Genomic DNA, 21,264 nt, shown 5'->3' with positions numbered 1-21,264 from the left:
GAGCAAAGTTTCGGGGCGGGGATACTATAATTTCTGAAGGATAGGATTGGCTCCTGTGTCCTAATCTCTTATGATACGTTTAAGTGGTCATTTTCAGCTCCAACATCCAATGCCTTAAATCTTCAATCTAACTTTTTTTGTTCAAAAACTTTTGTCGAGTGATATTTATGTCAAAGAAAGCTACTTGGTGTCTGTCTTCAGCGCCAAGTCACACAGCACAGCAAAACTGACAATACAAAAGTACATTTAGACGCTAGGGGTAGATTTGTATCGAAATGAATGCACAATCATTTTTTAGATAAGATTTTCTCAACATTCATGTTTTATATGCTTTATATTCTACTCCAGAATACCACGGCTGTGTGTCGATGGGGTCTATTACACAAGGGAGGATTTAGGGGCGGCATTGTACCCGAAAAGTATTTTTTCTGATAGCACCTGAACACAACACAAGATGAGCAGGGCTACTTGTGTCATGACGCGCAGTCCTTGGAGGCGTGAGTCTGAGGAAATCAGCTGGGGAAACAACAACAGAAAAGGAGGTGACTCAGACCAGACATATATTTAGTCCGGTCATGTTTACATTTGTTTTGTACAAAGCGCTACGATTATAAATAACAACAGCATCTTATCAGGTCTGCAGCAGCGAGTGTGTATTTGCTGAGGTCTGAGAGACGCTGGATTACAGAGGCAGCGAGGGGAAGTGAAAGGTAGAGGATGTTACAGGGCAGAGGTCCTGCATTTATATGAGCTCTGTGACAAACAGCTGGACCACTGCGACCACCTCTGCATTCTCCACGTGTATTTGTCCGGTTTCACAGACCGGCTAATCCCCCAGCAGAGTGGCATGTGGGTCAACTCCGGAACCGTCGGAAGGTAGGCACCCCTCCTGCAGAAATACTGGGTCACATGCTCCCAATGCGATTCTCGATGTGCACAATGCAATCCACACACAGCTTGTAATGTCCTTAACTCTAAAGATACAAAAATCATTTGCTGTAGGTCTATTTCATTCAGTGTGACTTCATCGAACGTAGTGGGATTTTAATCCCCTCTATAAAGTCTCTGTAATAGTCTCAAGGGCTCTTATATTGACATGTATAACATTATTTAAGCAACGAGTTGCAACGATGGTAAGTATTACTTTTTAACCCACGCTTGTTGTAGTGCAGCGGATGGGCTTGGCACATTACGCAAGAACCGCATAATTTGGGATGTAGGCTGAAATCAACCTGCCTTTTACAACATATGTGTCAAATGCTTATTTGCCACGGCGCTGGATGCCAAGTGAAGTATAGGCTGCTTTTTATTTCTCCACACAAGGATGCCAAATATAATGTCTGATTTGATGAATCGGTTTCCCAAAAAAATATGAATGAGCCAGGTGGTTATGAATGGCTGCGGGACAAGGCAGCGCACGAGGTGCTTTTCATTGATGATTGAAGTGCTTCAGCCCAGGGAACAGCAAGAAGAGGATAAATGTGACAAATCAGGACAAAAGATAACGTTCAGTTTGAAAGAAAGCATCTGCACTCGCGAACGCACGCGCATGAATACATGCTCACACACACACACACACACACACACACACACACACACACACACACACACACACACACACACACACACACACACTGTAATCCTTATCCCGTGGCCATGACGTCATCAGACAGATTGTGTTACGCAGGGGCCTGTGGCTGGTGAAGAAGCCTTTCACTTTTACAGTACCTGGATATAGATAAAGTAATAATATTCTACAAGGTGGTTATCAGACTTTATATTCATTAAGCAATTAATCATATCTGTAGGATGTGGTTGCATAAACAATTTGGCACACCTGCCTTGCATATTGTCCAATCTTTGTCTTTAGGCCAATGCAATTATCTCCATAAAATATACCTTTTATTTGCCATCGTTTTGTTAAAAATAACAACCATTACATTTTAAGCATCACTATATTCTTTCCACATTCTGGTACAAATAATGTTTTAGTTTTGGTTTTAGACCTTCTATAACTACTAGTGTTAATGAATTAGTGATCGGGGCTGTCATTGTGTATAACGTCAGATGGATCTGGGACAGAGCTATTTATTGTCCTGGTTAGGCCCTATGCCCAACGCTGTGTCAACAGCTTTGAGATAACAGTGCAGCACTGACAGGCCCACATGGAATAGTCCACCAGCATTTTATGGCTGCCTTGAATGTTCTGACCCCTGTATCAGGCTGTAGAAAAAGGTAAACAGGGCAATAAACCATGCAGTTGTGTGTATATGTTATGCTTTATGTGCATGTCCTGTTCTGAATCCAGTATGTTATTACATGGAGCGTACAGCATTGGTAAAAAGTAGAGAAGAAAATGTGAAGAATGGGAGAAAAAGTGGGAGATACGATTGGAAAAATAAAGAATATGGGAGATATTAAACTAAGAAATTGCATGGATCGAAGTAGATAATGGAAAAAAAGGGCGTAAAAGAAAAAGAGAAACAAGTTGAGACACAGAGAGAGAGAGAGAGAGAGAGAAAGAGTAGGTGGAAAATACAGACAAGGGAGGAGGAAGATGGGGAGGGATAAAGGAAATGAGGGCATCAAGAGGAGCCATCCTGTGTATACAAAACTTTATCGCAGCAGTGAACAGAGAGGAGGATGGCTTTCTCAAGCAGGCTGACATGCTGCTCCCAAAGACCCTCTCATTCATTAGGATTGATGTGTACATATTGCCGCCTGCTACGGGCCATGCAGTACCATCTGTAGTGGGTTAGGCAAATACATGCCGACATGTATGTGTGTATGCATGTCTGCGCTGGTGTGTGTGAGTCTGAGGTCTCCTGTTGTCAGCCATCCAGGGAGCCAAGCAGAGGCTACAGACCACATTATATAACTAGTCTGTGCCAGCTGCGCCTGTGGCAAACCCCCACATAACACACCCACATGTTCACTCCCATGCTCACCTAAAATCATACAGAAGTGCAAATGAGTAAGCATTTTCCCTCATGTTAGCAGACTTTTGTTTAAAAAAAATAGAAGAAATAGGTTGCACACATGACTGCACATATAGCCATCGTTTCTTCCAACAATTACACATGGACACTTTGACTATGCAGTCAAGCCTATGATAGTGTAAACCCCATAGCTCTGTGTGAGGGCACAAGTGTTAGCCCATGTATAAAGTGGGTTATTGGGGTCATTTATTTTGCAAGGCAGGCTGGAGGGAGCAGAGAGGCAGGCGGATCAGTCAGGTTGATGGTATGAACTCTTGACCCCAGGAAGAGGAGAAAAAAGGCAGATGGGGGCGGTGGAGGGCTTTAGGATGAGCGGTGGCTGCTAGTGGATCAGTAAAGGTGTTTCATAACAGAGGAAAGCAGACAGAGGGGGAAGAAAACCGGATGTGGGGCAGCTGTCTGCTTAATGCTGCTCCTTGATGGCTATCCAGAAAAGATTGAGGTAATAGATAGATAGATGGATATACAAATGACCAAAAGGAGAGAGGATGGCATGACTTGGTGTGGTTTAGTGGGCACGTCTGGGATCTAAGCATACAGAGCTAGACAAACAGAAGGATGAATGAAAATATTAATATAAGGGAAGTGTTGCTAAAAGTAAAGATGACAGGAACTGTGCAAGGAAGTAGAGCTGCAAGCCATCTCCCTATGAAACCCCCTCTGGCCTTAAAGCAAAGCCGTACTGGGACGCACAGTATCCAAATTATGCATGAGCTTCTTTGTCTGTCTGGTCCTCCTGCTCCAAACACACACTTGCACAAAGACACTGACTCAATTTGTGACAATCCAGATTAAACCAGAAGGTCGGCGTATGTGTGTTGAGTGGGTGTTTGAGTTCCTGTCACAGCGTGTCTAGCACTGTGGTCTTGCCTACACCCATCAATATGTCACTATAAGAGACAAAAATACATGCAAAAAACTGAGACAGAAACTCATCCTTTCTTCACACACATAATATGATTTTACATGCCAACAATATTTTTCCCTTGCAACCTCCTGTGCTGCCTTGTCGGGAAACTGACACTGGCCAGCAGGTGAAGTCTAGACGTCAGTGTACAGTTTACTATAGGTCTAAAAATGAAACCTGAGCTTTGCAGCTTCTCTTTCCGCTCCTCTGAGCTGCATGGCTCTCACAGACTCCTGCTCATCTTTCAGTCAGGCAATTAACAAACATTGTTGAAATCTTGTGAAAGTTCCAACCAATTAAATATAAACCTGAGAGGAGGTGCATATATTTTAGGTGCAGTGATGCGCAACAAAATAATTGTGTTATGGTAGTTGACCGATGCATGACCACACTCTCGCTCGAAGCCCGATGCGTAGCCTCAGATGGAGGATGATATCTGGGAGCTTGGAACTGTTGATCCCCCCGAGAAACTCTCCACACCACCAACGCCGCCTCCTGGTTACATCACTGCTCACATCATTCCATGCCTCACAGACCGGCCCTAAGCTCATTACCCGAACACACATACATGCATGCACACACACGTACACACACACACACACACACACACACACACTCACATGCTCATATGCGTACTGACTTCCAGACTCCCTCGGGTCAGTAGAATGTTAAACTGTCCTCTGGTCTCTTTTATCTTTCTGTTAGAGAGCCACACATTAGAGAGAAGCAGCATCAGCAGCAACAGCAGGAAAAGCTGTAATATTTCCCCCTGGGCAGCCTTGGTTATTGTCGCTCTTGCCCTTTGATCCCAGTGGCATGACTGACTGATTCTAATGCTGGGTTGACAGTCCCTCTCTTTCTCTCTAAGACTCTAATAATCCCCATCCTGCCTTGTCTCTATTTGCAATCCCTTTTGCTGATCTACTGTTGCATTGGAAGTGCTAGGATTAATACTGTGCGTCCTCCCCCTTTACTACATATTGTGGATGTTGCTGAACCATTTATGTATTATGTCAGGATTCATACCTCATACCCTTCATCCTTTGGCTGCTGTCCTAGTGCAGCATTACAGCCTGCTACATTTGCGGTGACCGTCCGGCAGATAGCTGTTGGATAAGTGCAAGGTTGTGGTAACTTTGTATTGCTTCTTTTATCTTTTTACTCCTGCAGTTTGTGTCTCTGAAGGTGTTGCAGCTAGGCAGGGGGCAAGGGAAAAAGAGTATTTATAAAAAGGCACTGTTTTTTCTGTTCCATATGGACCATTCAGGAAACGGCAACCTTGACAGACACTTTTCTTCAGCTCACATAGACAAAGGTAGGGTCTCTGTTCTGACATAATTGGGACTACTTTTCACAGGAAATATGTTTTTGTCGTTGTTAACAAGGGAAATCATTGCCTGAGGTCTCTGTGGTAGAAATATGTTCTCTATTGCAGCATTAGCCTTATGTGGTCTGAGGTCTATAGTGACATTGACAGCAGGTCAAGGCTGTTAAGCTGGATGCACACATGGCTCATGTGTCCTATTATGAATGGATGCCATTTTTAGCTGCTGGTGTCTGTCGGTGCCGGACTTAAGTGTTGCACGTCAATGGAATAGCAAGTGAAGGCCTTTATGAATGTTTCAGATGCTCTATTTATGGAGCCTTGGGGTGGGTCTTTGAACAAGTTGCAAGAATGGATGGACTGATTAGCTGGCTACAGGTCTTACTGTGTGTGTTTGTGTCCGTGTGTGTTGGGGGGGTGGTCTGGTTATGCAATACAGCAGATTCTTTCAGGATCTTTTTTTTAAATGGGTATTAACAACGTGTTTTGACATGTCAGAAATGTTTGTAAGCAGTTTATAGAAAGGGGATTTTGATAAGCTTCACAGGGTTATATGGTTTTAAAACAGGAAGTCAGTTGAGCTGATTGCCCCATAACCACTTATGTCTTGTGTTATGGTTAAGTCTGTTGACAGGTTCTCTGCTTACTGTAAATGTAGTTTACCCCAACGGATGATGGGCATCCATAATTATTAGAATGCATTTTTTTTTTTTGGATGCATTGGATGCCATCCAGAATAGATAGACGGAAATACTGACACAAAGAGGAAAGGACAGTGAGCTCAAGGGATGTCTCTCTCTTTTTTGTCTTTCTCCCTCTCAGTGCTGTTACAGAAATAGCTCTGCAGTCCCTCTATTCCTCAGCCTGTAAACCTTGTGTTCTTTGAGGAGTTTGGCAGAAGCTTCCGTACACTGGTCAGTACAGCTATGGGGGCTTAGAGCCTTAACAAAGCTTCTCTGTGCTGCACTGCAAAATTGTTAAAAACACTGTGCCGAAATGCAATGTGTGTGATTCCTCCTGGGATTCGTGATCAATGAGATTTTAATTGACCATGAATATTGAATTAACCTCTTTTCTTTCTCTCTGTTTTTTTTTTTCCTACTCTCAAGGGCCCTCTCCATGGATATAGACACAGACTATGAGCGGCCCAATGTGGAAACCATAAAATGTGTGGTGGTAGGGGATAATGCAGTAGGCAAGACCAGGCTAATCTGTGCCCGGGCCTGCAATGCCACCCTCACACAGTATCAGCTGCTTGCCACCCACGTGCCAACCGTCTGGGCCATCGACCAGTACCGTGTATGCCAGGAGGTGGGTGCGCACACACACATGAACACACAGCCAAACACAGTATGGAAAAAATCACATATAGACAAACTCTGGCACACATTTTGACCTGGTGCTGTGGCTAATTGTGTTTATTGCATTTCTATTTTCTATCACAGTTAAATGCATCTCTTTTAAGGCCTTTGAAATCCAACTTGAAAAAGATTACAATGCAGTTCGACATTGTACATAGTTTTTCTTCCTTTCAAAGGGCTTGCATAATTACTTAATTTCCTCTAAAAACTCCAACACCACAATGAAGTGAAAACCTTTTGACCAGCTAACAGGGATATGTGTCTGTGTTTGCAGGTGTTGGAGAGATCTCGTGATGTAGTGGATGAAGTCAGTGTGTCCCTGAGGCTGTGGGACACATTTGGGGATCATCACAAAGACAGAAGATTTGCCTATGGCAGGTGAGCGGATACAAACATTTTTTCAAACATTTTAGCATCGAGAATCTAATTGAGCACCTTGAAACATGTTCGAAAATATAGCTTTGTCTTGGCTGAAGAATTTGTGAGGCATATACACAATTTCCTTTGGCCACTATTTGACCAAATGAATTGTTGCGCAAGTAAGTTACAATGAGAACGGATCTAATCCATCACACCTACGTAAACATGCCCACATAACATTTACTTACCCAAAAGTTACGTGTAATCCAGCTGCCACGTTTGAACTCTGCCCTCAATCTGTTACATCCTTCCTCCACCAGACATGATTGGATCATCGCTCTATCCTCTTACTCCCTGTCCTTTCATGAAATCGCTTTTATTGGCATGAAATGCAAAGTACTTATTCCCAAAGCAAAATCAGCAAAAACTAATCCCAACGACAGAGACCAAGCTGGACCACATGACAGTGACATTGAAAAGTGAAGATACATTTTATACATTAGTTTTACATTGCTGAGGCATTAAAACATATTTATTAAGTAAAGTGATACACATTTTTTGGTTTCTTAATTTCACCCATGTACGATTCCATTGTATCTATTTTAAGCTACCCTTCATAAATGAATGTGTCTCTTAGATAGTCAGAAGCCATTACCAGACATCCAACATCCACACACATGCATGTAAATCACAATGCGCAATCTGTGAGTTCTGTCAAGGGTGGGTGGAAGCACTTTGTGTAACATGTCATGTCGCCTTTGGCGGGTGCATCTGCGTGACAGAGGGTGACTTTGCGCATTTGAAGGTTGCATGTTCAGTTTTTGGCTCAAATTCCCTCCCCTCTATTGTGTTCTCCCACCTTTCAGTTTCTGTACTTTTTCACAGTGATCTGCCTCTGTTTTGATGTGTGTGCGTGTCTGTCTACATGTCCTGTATGCTTTGTCAGCCTGCAGTCAGCTGATAAAGACACAGTGCCAGCTCAGCTGTTTTCAGCCTGCCTGCCTCCCTGGAGTCTGCAGCTCCAGACATCGTGCTCTTCCTCCTCCTCTTCCTCCTCCTCCAGCCTGCCCCTAAACTCCTTTATCTCATCCCACCTCCCTCATCACTGCGTAACTCAACTCCCATCATTAGTCTCCTGTATACCCATGACACTTTGCTGCACCTTAACCCTCTCCACACCTTCCTCCACTCTGTAGCCTTTTGTTGATATCTATACTCAAAACATCACATTGTTAGACAATACCTAGACTGTCACATGCTTTTTTACGTTAACAACACTAGCTAGGAAACAAAGCCTTTCAAATCAGCCTAAAAACAGTCAGTCAAATCTAATTTAAGCCCATCTGAAACAATGTTTTCAGTCGGCATAAATGTGTTTAGAATGTGTCTAATTCTGTTGCTTAACTTAATAAGTAAAACACTTGCATATTGCACTTTTAAGCATTCGTGAAGGCTGTTTTTATCATACTGTCACAGACTCAGTGACTGATGAGGGTTGTCATGCCAGGCTGTGTTGGAAAACTTATACAAATGTTTGCACGAGACCCATTCAATCTATACAGGAGATCTGATTATATGTAACATCTGTGCTTGTGTCTCTGTGTCCAGACAAATGTTTCTTATATAACCTGACAGCTGATGACCTTTGTAGTTTGGATACACCACTAACATGCATGCATGCATTAATAAGCTGTAAAACAAGCCACTGGTGGAGTTATTTATTATGCATTAGTTGGGGTGGTAAGTTATTGGTGGTAGTAATGTTAACCTGTTTGCCTTATCATTTGACTTACATGCGCTTTCTCATTCAGACAAACCTACATTCAGTATAAATACACATCTTCAGTGAAGTAAACATCCAATGCTATTCCAAACAAGTTATCCTATCCAGATTGTAGAAGGCATAAACACGCCATATACATAATTACAATTTGTAGGTAATCTGCGTTGACCTGCAGGTTGAACTTGAAAAAAGCTCTGCGGTGCAAAGCAGCAGAACTAATGGGTAATTCTAGTACTAATTTTTAAGGCATTCAAATAGGTGCTTTCGAAAGATAGGTCAATACTGGACAGGTTTAAAGCCTTCAGGGGCTCTTAACGAACAATGTTATGCTCACGTAGAGGCACAAACTATGGCAGTGGCTGGAAAAAAAATTGACCACGTGAACAAAAGCACGAACACGTAACATGACCTCAAACACACTAAGCCATTATAACGATCCCTTGACAAAGTGCTAATGTGCATTCCTGTGTGTGTGTGTGTGTGTGTGTGTGTGTGTGTGTGTGTGTGTGTGTGTGTGTGTGTGTGTGTGTGGTGATGTAATGCTTTGGTATTGTATATATTGTCCTTGGGAATAGGAGATTTTCCGAGATTACATTAGTGAGAGTTAATTTTAACTATGGAACCTTTGTCTGCAATTTCAAAAACAAGAGTGACTTTGTACTGTGTGCCTTCATAATTAATTCAACTTGTCATTTTTGTAATGCAACTTAATTTGTTTTATAAAACCTCTCCAAAGATGCTCCTTTTTTTAAGATTTAGAAAAACTCGTTCTGACAACACAAAAAAGAGGTGAAATTTGAAAGAATGTAATTTTTAGAAATGTTATCTGATTTAAAAGTAAAGTCATTAAAGTAAAAAAGATAATAAACAATATTATGGCAAAATGTTAAGCTTTTGTATACTCCATATGTAGGCCGTGTTTGCTGTAGAACAGGTATTTTACCTGCCCAATGCAAACAGTGCTTAAGTGGGGTGTATTGATGCTGTCAAGTTCAGGATGTTGTTTAGCACCTCAGATCGTCTTGTGCATACAGCATGCCTGATAAATATAAAAAACAGGAAGACACACTTCAATATCTGCAGGCTATCAATGATGGTTTTTGTAGCACACAAGTTACGTAAGTGATGCAATGCAAAATAGGCCTGGCGCTGCAGGGGTCAAAAGCCCTGTGTTGTGTTGTTTTAAGAAGCAAATGATTTAGGAGTTTTAGAATCTCAACTGTCAGCATTGTAATGGTTCTAAATAAATCCATCTCACTGTCACAGAGCTTTAATTAACATTAACTAGAGACACATGCACAAACATGCCATGGAGAAAACAGCACCAGATAACAGCTGCAAGTGATGTCTGCCTGCTCAAACACATTGGTTGAGGAAATGAATTTGTGTGTGTGTGTGTTTGTGTGTGTATCCTGATCTATTCTTAGCCTTCTTTTTGTGGTCCATGTAGCCTTGGAGGGCTTAGGGATATTTATGTAAGAGAGAGAGAGAGAGATTGGCCTCCCAGATCACCAGTCCGGAGACACACACACACACACACACACACACACACACACACACACACACACACACACACACACACACACACTCACTCTTGCGACCCCAGCTAGCAGTAGATGAACAAGCTTCTTTCATAAACATATCACATATTTTAACAAAAACTGACAAGATTTTGAGTGACTCAGGATTGACCCCCTTTTCTCTTTCTCTCTTCTGTGTTCCCTTTACTCCATCAAAGACCATATGTCTTCTCCCTGCTGACATCTCTGACTCACAACAAATCAGCTCTCTTCTGCCTTTTCGGTCCCACCTTATCTATATTAGTATGTAAGTACAGGAAATCAATACTTCTTTCTCTCCCTCTCCTTTAGGTCTGATGTTGTTGTGCTTTGCTTCTCTCTGGCAAATCCCAATTCCCTGCGCCATGTACGCACCATGTGGTTCCCGGAGATCAAGCACTTTTGTCCCCGGACACCCATCATTCTGGTTGGCTGCCAGCTGGATCTGCGCTATGCCGACCTGGATGCAGTTAACCGTGCACGACGACCACTAGCCAAGTGAGAAGCCTTCTTCATCCGGCATTAACACGCATATTCATATAGGAAATGCGCCACTGAAGTTTTTTTAAGTGAGGGTTGCGTGTGTGATTGCTCCAGTAAATCTAGATAAGTATAAGCTTTGTAACCATTGTTTGGCTGTGAGTAATTTAAATAATGAACTTCCATCCCAATTGTTCCATCATATCAATAAAGTCAAGTTAGATCTTAAAATGTGTACTGAGATGAAGACATCACAGTATTGCTTTGTGCAAATTGTATAAAAGATACTCACTTCCTGTTTTCTTGTACTTCTTTTTTTACTTGCAAACACGGCCTTCTTTTACATCATTATCTCTTCCTGTCCCACAGACCGATCAAACCTACTGATATCCTTCCACCGGAGAGAGGCCATGAAGTGGCAAAGGAACTTGGGATTCCTTACTTTGAGACCAGCATCGTTGCCCAGTTTGGAGTCAAAGATGTTTTTGACAATGCCATCCGAGCCGCCCTCATCTCCCGTCGTCACCTGCAGTTCTGGAAGTCCCACCTGAAAAGGGTCCAGAGGCCTCTCCTCCAGGCCCCCTTCCTGCCTCCCCGCCCACCTCGCCCCATCGTGGGCATCCCAGACCCCCCTCCCACAGATGGCGAAGGCCCAGATTCCCTTTTCTGCCAGCCACTGTGTACAGATGTTCTTTTTCTTCTGCATGGTGGTGCCACTCGCGTATTTGCACACAAAGTATATCTGGCTACTTCCTGCTCAAAGTTTAATGACCTCTTTACTCTTGATCTTGGTGGATCCTGCATGGTGTCACAGGGGGAGGAGCAGGAGAGGAAGGACAACTTGGAGAGTGGGGAGGAAGATGAACAGAGCAGGAGAGGAGCTAAGGAGCAAGCTGGGCGCACCAAGAGCCTGGACATTGATAAAGACGGGGCTGATGGAGGGGTTCGCGGCCTGAATCGCCCCCAGCTGCTGCAGCAGGGCTCTCTGAGGACTTCCCAGAGTGATAATGCACTCCCCTCTCGAGCCCACTACTCCCTGGGAGCACTAGGGACTGGCCGTGCACTTTCAGGATGGGGAAGGGGGTTCCTGAGTGTGTGTCTGGAGCATGTTGATGATCCCATGACTGGACAACCACGACTCATGACTGTGGTAGCCATGGATGCGCTTATACAGGAAGAACCATTCAAGGTGATAGACCTAAAGATGACTAAGATATATTCATGCATTATTGGGTAAAAGAATATACATCTGTTGATGTGATTATTACAGATGTTTTTGTTGGTGTCTCACAGTTGTTCCAAAGCTGTGTGTTTGCTCTGGTTTCAGGCAGTGCTTCAGTACCTGTACACAGGCAGTCTGGATGAGGGCAGGGGGGATCTGATGCAGATAGCCACCATCGCAGAGCTGCTTGAGGTGTTTGACCTCCGGATGATGGTTGCCAATGTTCTCAACAGAGAGAGCTTCATGAACCAGGAGATTACCAAGGCGTTCCACGTCCGCAGAGCCAACCGTATCAAGGAGTGTCTCAATAAAGGGACCTTTGCTGGTAAACCAGAGTGCCAACCATTCAGCGCATTAATACTTTCAATAGCATTAGTGTGTGTAGATGTTTTCCATATATGCATTAGTAGGTGCATGTGTGGGTGTATGTGTGTGTGAATAGTGGAGGATTAAGAAAAGCTGATGGAGTGAATGTGCAAGACTGTTTTCCTAATTTTCAGCATTCTTTTAGTCTCTGAAAATGTACACTGTGTACATTTTTATACATGTTGTGAACATTTTGATCACATATTTGACATAGAATATTTGCTATAAAATATTAACTGTTTGTTGTGGTCGTGGTTTGCCAGTTTTTTACTTCCTTTTAAAGCCATTAGGTGATTTAATGACTGTGTGTCTGGTCATTTGTTCGCTCTTGTGTGCTTCCTGTGTCTTGTGTGTCTTGTCTGTCCCACTAAGCTGTTATGTATGCATGTTTTCACAGTATTTCCAGGCAGAGCCAAACATCAGCTGTCTCAAAACAAAGCCTGTCTCACATTCACTTCTTTCTGTACTTTCTGTACTCTCTCTGTTCATCTTTATGGTTTTAACAATGGGATTTTTTCTTTAAAATGCTTATTTGAAATGATATTGATAAACAAAGATACCAGAAAAATTCTATAATGAGATCTGCTTTATCCAAACTTTATTAAAGGATTGAATAGAAAATATATAACATCTTTGCTTACAGATTTAGCCCATTATGACATTTTAACACTAACACGGTTGTTCTCTATCAACATGTTCCCTTCCAAAGCTCTAGACCAGAGTCCACACAGGATTTACTGCTTGACCTACTACCCTGCGCCTGCTCTCTTTCCCTTACTCTGTGTCAAAAGCTGTTCTGTCTTTCTGTCAATTTATCTCTCTGTCTGTCTACCTGTGTCTATGTCTCTGTGTGTCTGTCTCTCTGTCTGGCCTTCTGCCTGCCTGTGTGTGTGTCTGGACGTCTGCCTTGTCTGTCTTTCCCCCTCTGTAGCTTGGGCTTCTGTGGCACTCCACGAGATGAATGCTCTTTTCCACCCCGGTTTTAGATGTGGTGTTCCGCCTGGATGATGGCTACCTCCCGGCTCACAAGCCCCTGCTCATCTCCAGCTGCAACTGGATGGCTGCCATGTTCCGTGGCTCTTTCATGGAAAGCTACATTGAGGAGGTGAGTTAAGACAACTAAATTCATTTAGGCGAGTTGCCTTAAGTTTTGAGCAGGGATTTAATTTTCTGTTTCCTTAATCTTTGGAAGAAAACTCAGATCAGACTTTAGGGGAATCTAATCGCACAGTAACATATAATAAAAGAAGAGATTAGGCAAAGGTGAAGGGGATAAGGTTGTACTCTGGAAATGTCTGACCTTCAAAACATTGTACAACCAGCACATGTGTACTTCTGGTATGTAATGGTTTACTGCTCCGGATGCCTAAGGCCTGTTATCAGATTGACGTACAAACCATTGTTTTACCTGCAAATGTGGTTCATGTTCTGCAATTACTAGACCCCAGGAGGTCCTGCATACACAATTAGCACATATTGAATGTACCTACAGGAACATTTACATGTAAAAAAAAAGCATGCAGATGTTGAACTAACCTAATCTCAGTACTCAAAGTAGGCCCAGAATAGTACTTCTTTTGAGATCAGAATCCTCTAAGTGGCAGGTCTGGTTACTTCAGGTGCGCTTTCACCTGAGGATAAGCTTCAGGTCGTCTTCTGCCTCCTGCAAGGCCAGTGCCTGTGCACCGGACCTGACCTTGTCATAGAGGAAGTTCATGTCTCCGTCTGTCTTTAGGTCGGAGCTCCCCGGACTGTGTTGCAGAACCAGATTCCCTGGGGTATGGTTACTTTCGAGGTCAGCAGGATTTTGGTTACATAGATTCAGGCCCTCAGAGGGATTGGAAGTAATCAGAGAGAGACAGACAAGTAACACAACTGTTGCATGGTCAGTTTAAGTTTAAAGCTCAACATTATTGAAGGCATGTGAGAAGAAATAAACCATTTTGTTTTCATGCGGATGGCATGGAAGGTTTTTCGAAGACACACCATGCTAGTGGGAGTGAAAAAAGCAATTGCGGCTATTGTGGACGATGGTGAAAACAGGACATCAGCATCAGTGAGGGGGCACAGTGTTTTCTGCCGGTGGGCTGCCGGTGTCTATGGTTACTCTAAACGCTTCATGTCAGTGACTATTGTGGCATTGTTTATGGCCTGTGGCTGGCAAAGAAGGCAGGTGCCCTCGAGACAAAGACTGAAAGGCAGAATGTTTTCTGGCATTATATTTTCATGTATCTGCATTTTTTTTGCAAAGCTTTTCTTTGCTAATTAGTGAATGTGATTTTTATATGCAAACCAAAAACATGCCAGATTACCAGATTGTAAACTGGCATACGTATCATGTTCACTATCAGGCACTCATTTTATAAACCAAAGCCATGATTTAATATTATTGTTTAACTTCCATTGGAATCATATCTAAATGATTGGTTTTACAGTTATTTCAGGTAATATGTTAAAGCCATCTACCTCAGTGAACAAGCAATTCGTTTTATACAGGGGAATATTCTTAGACCTATTCCAAATAAACAAAACATTTACACTTCCATAGAATTTGTCAAATTTAACTGGGCTGTTTCATCCATTTTAGGACAAGAACATGAAGAATAAAACATTAAACAAGGGTTAACATGGTTTTATATATGTGAATGATCTCAACAATAATAAAACTGTTGCTTTAGGTTCAGGAAGATTGTTATTTAAATCAATTATACAGCAAATTAATAGAACCTGTAACTATAACTGTGAAAGTAGCATGTGATCAGCCAGCGCTATGCTATTTCCTGCTCATCTCACACTTCCTTCCTGGTATTTTTAGGCTCACACATTTCAGTGTTCATGCGGTTGTGTGATAACAAGACCAGTCTAGTTTTGTGCAGAACTGCATCAAGATAAGTGTTTAAAAGCAGGATTATTATCAGAATAACTTGTATTTTGTTAAGTATTCGCAACATTATAGACACATTAGCAAGTAATCATCTTTCTGGATGTCAGTCATAGTTAAAAAGGTGTTATCTATGGTGTCATAAACCACGAGTCAAAATAAATGTTTAAGGTTTGTGTGTACAGTCTCACCACTGAGTGTGTCATGGTACACCCCTGGATTACATTCCAGGTGTGTGGTTTTGTGTTCATCATCGAAGTGTGCGTCCCAGTAGAGTGTTACAAGTTGAGAAGTCTGTTCCTTTCTTGTTCTGCTCAAGAAAAAAGAAGAGACTGCAGATTTGACAGGATTTTTTTAATCTATGAAGACTTTTTTCACAGTAAAAGAAGAATAAGTCTCATTCTTACTCCTTATACCTTGTACCATCCTTATCTTTGGTGGTGGCTGTGTGACTATGCTTCTCTCTCACCCACACATTATTTTAAATATTTTTCAACTCATTACGTCTCTAAATGTTCAATTGCGTTGAGTTTAGGTTTTTTAAAGCCTAAGTGATGTCCTTGAAGGGCTAATCTATTGTATCTGTAGTTATGCAAATAAAATAAACTTGCAATTAAGTAGTTATTGAGCTCTAGTACAGCAGACCAAGAGAACAAAAGAACACCTGTCAGCACAGCTCATTGGTGTTATCCATACATGTCCTTTCAATGTGAATGTCACTCAATATTGCTTCCTGGCCTCAGCTGGGGCTTCATGCTCTAGAGACCACCCTTGTCTTGGTGTTGTGACTTTTCAGTCATAACGAGAGGTCGCGCCAGCTGACATTCTCTTAATTGGCTATGGTAATGGAAGTTGAAGAGCGTCTCTGTGGGGACACTCCGAGGGAGAGCTCCTGGAGGGGGCCGGTCATCACTTGCCTCAGAATTAACCTTCCTTCCACCCTTCCTGGGGTTAGACTGCATTACCTGTCGCTGAAATGCCCGGCTATCAGTAATTAGGCCTGTCTGAAGGTCAAGCTGTTTTTTATGCATGTATGTATACCTCTACCAAGTGGAAAAGTGGGACAAACAAAAGAGAAGCATGACCAGGGGGCCTTTAGTAGCTATGGTCTAAATGATGGTATGGCGACATCTAGAGGTCATTGCCTGTGATTGCTTTTATGTGGACTCGAATTTGACACTTTGTACCCACTTTTAAATATATGTTGTATTCCCCTTTACTGACTTTAACTCTGTGTGTCTGTTGTAAAGTCATCACTTACAGGTGCTAACTTTTTAAGTTCATCTCTAGACATGCTGATGCATGTATCTCAGGAGAACATTGAGTCTATGCGAGTGCTTCCAGGGTCAGATAGCAGGGTTGCCTTTGTCTGGTTTGGGGTGTTTAGCCATATTGACAACATGCTTTCCACCAAACATCACTTGTATCTGAGTCTAGATCAAAGAAAATTGAACCAGAAAATGTCTTCTGCCCTTTACCTCCAAATACCCACTGCACTGGTTTCTTTGATAGTACTCTTTTAGACCATACACCATTTCTAGCCATTGCATTAAAGCCTACATTTAAGTCCATTATTTCCACATTGACCTACAGCTCTTCATTACTCTTCATTTTTTGTTTTGTTTTATCTTGGTCTTGTCATTTTCAGGTCTCCATCCCTAACACCAGCGAAGCCTGTATGCGTGGGGTGTTGGAGTTCCTGTACTGCAGTCTGCTGACACCCTCTCCTGGGCTGGAGCCCATGGAGCTCATTATTCTCGCCAACCGTCTCTGTTTGCCCCGCCTTGTCGCCCTCACAGGTAAAGACTGCATCTGCAGTAATAGAAATGTTGCAAAGAGAACTAGGGAGGCGTGTGGTGCAGTGCGTTGGTGTTCGGATCAGGGGGTCACAGGTTCAAACCCCACTGCAGTCAGCATGTCGTTGTGTGTCCCTGAAAATAAAAAAAATATGGCACCTAATTTTTCCCAGTGCACTTTGTTAAAATGAAACACATATTGTGGAACCACACACAAGATAACGGCAATAAATTCAACTGTTAACATTTAAAGCATTTATTTTATATCATAGATGTTAATCTTTAAACCAATGTAATCCAATTCACCGATGTAGTGCTTAAGAGAAAAATATTTAGTAAGAAGTATTTAGAAGGTGAATATGTTTATCTTAAAAAAGTGCTAGTTTAGTTTATTTTAGCAAGGAAAAACAATCAAAATCCCACATTTATAAATACAAACTTTAAAGATTCAAAAGAAGATTGGAGATTTTTTATTTCAGAGCTGCTTTTATGTTTATGGCATTCTTCATGCTGGCTTACTTTCACACTGTCTTTGCTAACTAGACAGAACCGTTTTTAGAAACTCCCTTGCCATTTGAAATGTCTGTCTTATTAAAAACTAAATAAACTAAGGTTACAGCATCTTCAGGGCATGACAGTCACAAGACGGTGTGTATTATGATCAGTTCCTGTATGCCTGGACTGAGTATGACAGAAAAAAGCATTTGGATCGAAACAAAAAAGCGGTGTTCCACTATGTGTTACTGAGTCAATGTTGAGTTTTTAGAGGACATTTGTGTATTCATTTATTGATTTTAGGTGTGAATTGCCTCTCACAATTCACACAGCACAGTCCCTCTCTTTAACAATAAACAGGTGGCTTCTTAACATCATAAAGGGGAACTTGTCTACCGGTTGATGATTCAACAAAAAGAGTTTACAAGCTCATTTACAAGGTTATAAGGGAAAGTGATGAGCAAACAGTGTACGCTGTTCAGTGAAATAGCTGCCAAGAGCCAGAGTGTGACAGAAGGGTTCATTTTGTTGGACCAGTTAGACCAATTTATTACATAATTGTTTTTTTTTAAAACTTGTGTACAATATTGTGCTATAGTTGAAGGCACAATGAGTAGTATGTTTATACTTTAAAATGATCCCCCCCTCAATTATCAGTTATAAAACCTTAAAAGGTGTGTGGCAGTGTGTGTACCTGCAATGCAGACCTCTGCCTGTATATCCTTATTTGGATGTGTTCAGGACTTGTCTTCAAGCGACCAATTGGTAGATATTTGCTAACATCCGCAAAGCTCGAATTTCTAAAATGCCCCTTTCTAAAAGCCCCCTTTTTGGCTATATTACACTTATCTGTTCCATTTAACATGTCTTATATTCAAATGATTCACTTTCTGTTGTTGCAGTTATAGTTTAGTCACTTAACTGCAAACACAATTTCCTTTCAGTGACAATATGCTTAAACTGAATTGTATTTCATTTAGCTGTAAATGTGGTTCACCTTCTTAACTGCATTCTTTATTTTTTGGTTTTACTGAAAATAGGCAATAAAAGATCAGAATTGTCAAAGAACAACAACATCAAAAGAGCTTAGTTATTGCCCTGTACTGGACTTTATGCCCTCTCTTGTTGAAAGCTGAACTACTGTATTCATTTTTACAGTTTGTTAACTCGTATCTCTGTGTGTTTACAGAGCCATCTATATCTTCGGGAGTAATGAATCACTCTACAGGTAAGTTAGCTGTGAGACAAGTCAGTTCAAAAGGAGTAAAATCGGCAAACAAAACCAAACAAAACAAACATCTACCACTCACACTTGACATAGAAACAGGCTGTAGATAATATAACACTTTATAAATGAAATGCTTTGAATGTTCCAATTTGTTCCTTACTTTATTATACATTTGGTCAATTTAATCCATGTCTTTTTTCAAAGATCTTTGGAGCAAAGGCTCCCAACACCTTTGAGCCTTTGCCCGGACAGCGCCTGGAGGATCCGAGACCTAAAAATGCAAACGGGGTGAGGATGCATTTATCTATACTAACAGTGAGAAACAGTCACATCCATCTTTTTACAGTTGCTATGGCTATATGGTTAGCCTCCTCACCCTGTTGTTAAATATTTACTAAATGTCCAACTGCTCAGAACAGACAATAAATGGTATGAATCTTTATTAGGTCAAAGTATCACTGGAAGCTTTCTAGTGATACTTTAATTATTGGTTAATGTTTTACAATGGCAGCTCCAGCTCAGTAAGCAAGTTAAATATGTACCTGCATGCCCCTCAGGAGTTTGAAAACAAGGGTTAGCGCCATGAGATGACCTTGTATACGGTTTATCTCTTATGTGGTCCACTGGGTAATGTTTCTTTCAGTGAGTTGTTCTTGTTCTCTATCTTTGTTATCAGTGGTAAACGGAGTACTACATTTTATACTTAAATAAAAGCAACAACACTGCTCCTACTACTAGGATGGGTTAAATGCAGAGAACAAATTTCACTGTGTGTGTGCTGTGTGCTCTGCATGTGTGACCATTGAAGAGGGTTTCATCCCTCCGATTCTACTAAATTGTTAAAACGCTTTCTTATAATTAAACGTTGTGCATTAAAAATCTTAGTGAAGTAAAGGTACAACACCATTGACATCAAAATATACATGTACAGTGGGGCAAAAAAGTATTTAGTCAGCCACCAATTGTACAAGTTCTCCCACTTAAAAAGATGAGGCCTGTAATTTTCATCCTAGGTATACCTCAATGAGACAAAATAATAAAAAAATTAAAATTAAAATAAAAAAAAATAACAAAATCCAGAAAATCACATTGTCTGATTTTTAAAGACTTTATTTGCATATTATGGTGGATAATAAGTATTTGGTCACCTACAAACAAACAAGATTTCTGGCTCTCACAGACCTGTAACTTCTTCTTTAAGAGCCTCTTCTGTCCTCCACTTGTTAACTGTATTAATGGCACCCGTTTGAACTCGTTATCAGTATAAAAGACACCTGTCCACAACCTCAAACAGTCACACGCCAAACTCCACTATGGCCAANAATTATTTAATTACTGTCACTGTCTCGTAAACAGGGAGAAACAACAGCCAATTGGGACACTGGGACGGACAGACGTGCAATAGATGCCGTGTGTAAATTGAAAAGATAATACANACAAATGTTACATTTGTCTCAGTGGACTTCACAGTTTGTACAGAATATCAGTATGACAATATGACACCCTCTGTCCTTAGACCCTCACATCGTACAAGGTCCTTGTACGATGTGAGGGTCTAAGGACAGAGGGTGTCATATTGTCATACTGATATTCTGTACAAACTGTGAAGTCCACTGAGACAAATGTAACATTTGTGATATTGGGCTATATAAATAAACATTGATTGATTGATTGATTGATTGATTGATTGAACTTCTCCCAGTGTCCCAATTGGCTGTTGTTTCTCCCTGTTTACGAGACAGTGACAGTAATTAAATCATTAGGAACATGTACCGCTGTAACCCCTCACCACCAATCTCATGAGGTCAAGAGAGACATCAAGAACCTTTTGAAAGAATCATTGCCATTTACCCTTTATCCATCTATTCCCACACCAGGCAGAGAAAAAAGACTTGAACTCTTTCAAACCCAACTGACATTTTTCACCAAGGGAGGCCTTTGATTTCTAATTGTGATATAGATCATAAACGTTGTGCAGCCCTCCCATGGGTGTGTTTGGTGTAGTGCTGTAGCTCTTGAAGTGTTGGATGATTTGTTTTGCTGCTATAATGTCCATTTGAGCGCTTTGGGGGGTTGGCATGATAAAAATCAGTGACATTTGGAGTCTCTATAAGGACTAAAAGGTGAGTGAGGATGAAATATGAAATAGGAGGAGATGGAGAGAGAGAAGAGGGAGACTGTCACACATGGCTGCGGGCTTCAAGGCTGACCACTCCTCGTTAGATTTCATCAAATGGTGCAGCTGCTGGTGCTTCATCGCAGGGGAGGGCAGCAAAACCCTACATTATTTGTATAGCTGTATGATATTTTGCACAAATGGATGTCTACCATATTGTGTTAAAGACATTCAATGATAATATTGTTTTTTGACAACAAAACAGAGGCTGTCAGCATCACATTCAATAATTTCTACATATTAAATACACAATGGTTTATTTTCCACAATCACTGACAGATGCAGTGTTGCATAACTGTAATCAACATATTAATAAAAAGAATGCAT

General features: G+C 41.4%; 1 protein-coding gene across 1 annotated transcript; it reads left to right on the top strand.

Moving 5' to 3' along the window:
* Window positions 1–504: 504 nt before the first annotated feature.
* rhobtb4 (Rho related BTB domain containing 4) lies at window positions 505–18,446 on the top strand. The gene is made up of 9 exons (XM_010778701.1): window positions 505–876; window positions 6,340–6,541; window positions 6,866–6,969; window positions 10,606–10,791; window positions 11,143–11,962; window positions 12,101–12,320; window positions 13,348–13,466; window positions 16,891–17,041; window positions 18,436–18,446. The coding sequence occupies exons 1-9, from the start codon at window positions 848–850 to the stop codon at window positions 18,444–18,446; spliced, it is 1,842 nt and encodes a 613-aa protein (XP_010777003.1). The 5' UTR covers window positions 505–847.
* Window positions 18,447–21,264: the final 2,818 nt, after the last annotated feature.

This window comes from Notothenia coriiceps, unplaced genomic scaffold (assembly GCF_000735185.1).
Source record: "Notothenia coriiceps isolate Sejong01 unplaced genomic scaffold, NC01 NC01_scaffold00019353, whole genome shotgun sequence".
NCBI classification, from domain to species: domain Eukaryota; kingdom Metazoa; phylum Chordata; class Actinopteri; order Perciformes; family Nototheniidae; genus Notothenia; species Notothenia coriiceps.
This window is presented reverse-complemented; position numbering and strand designations above follow the sequence as displayed.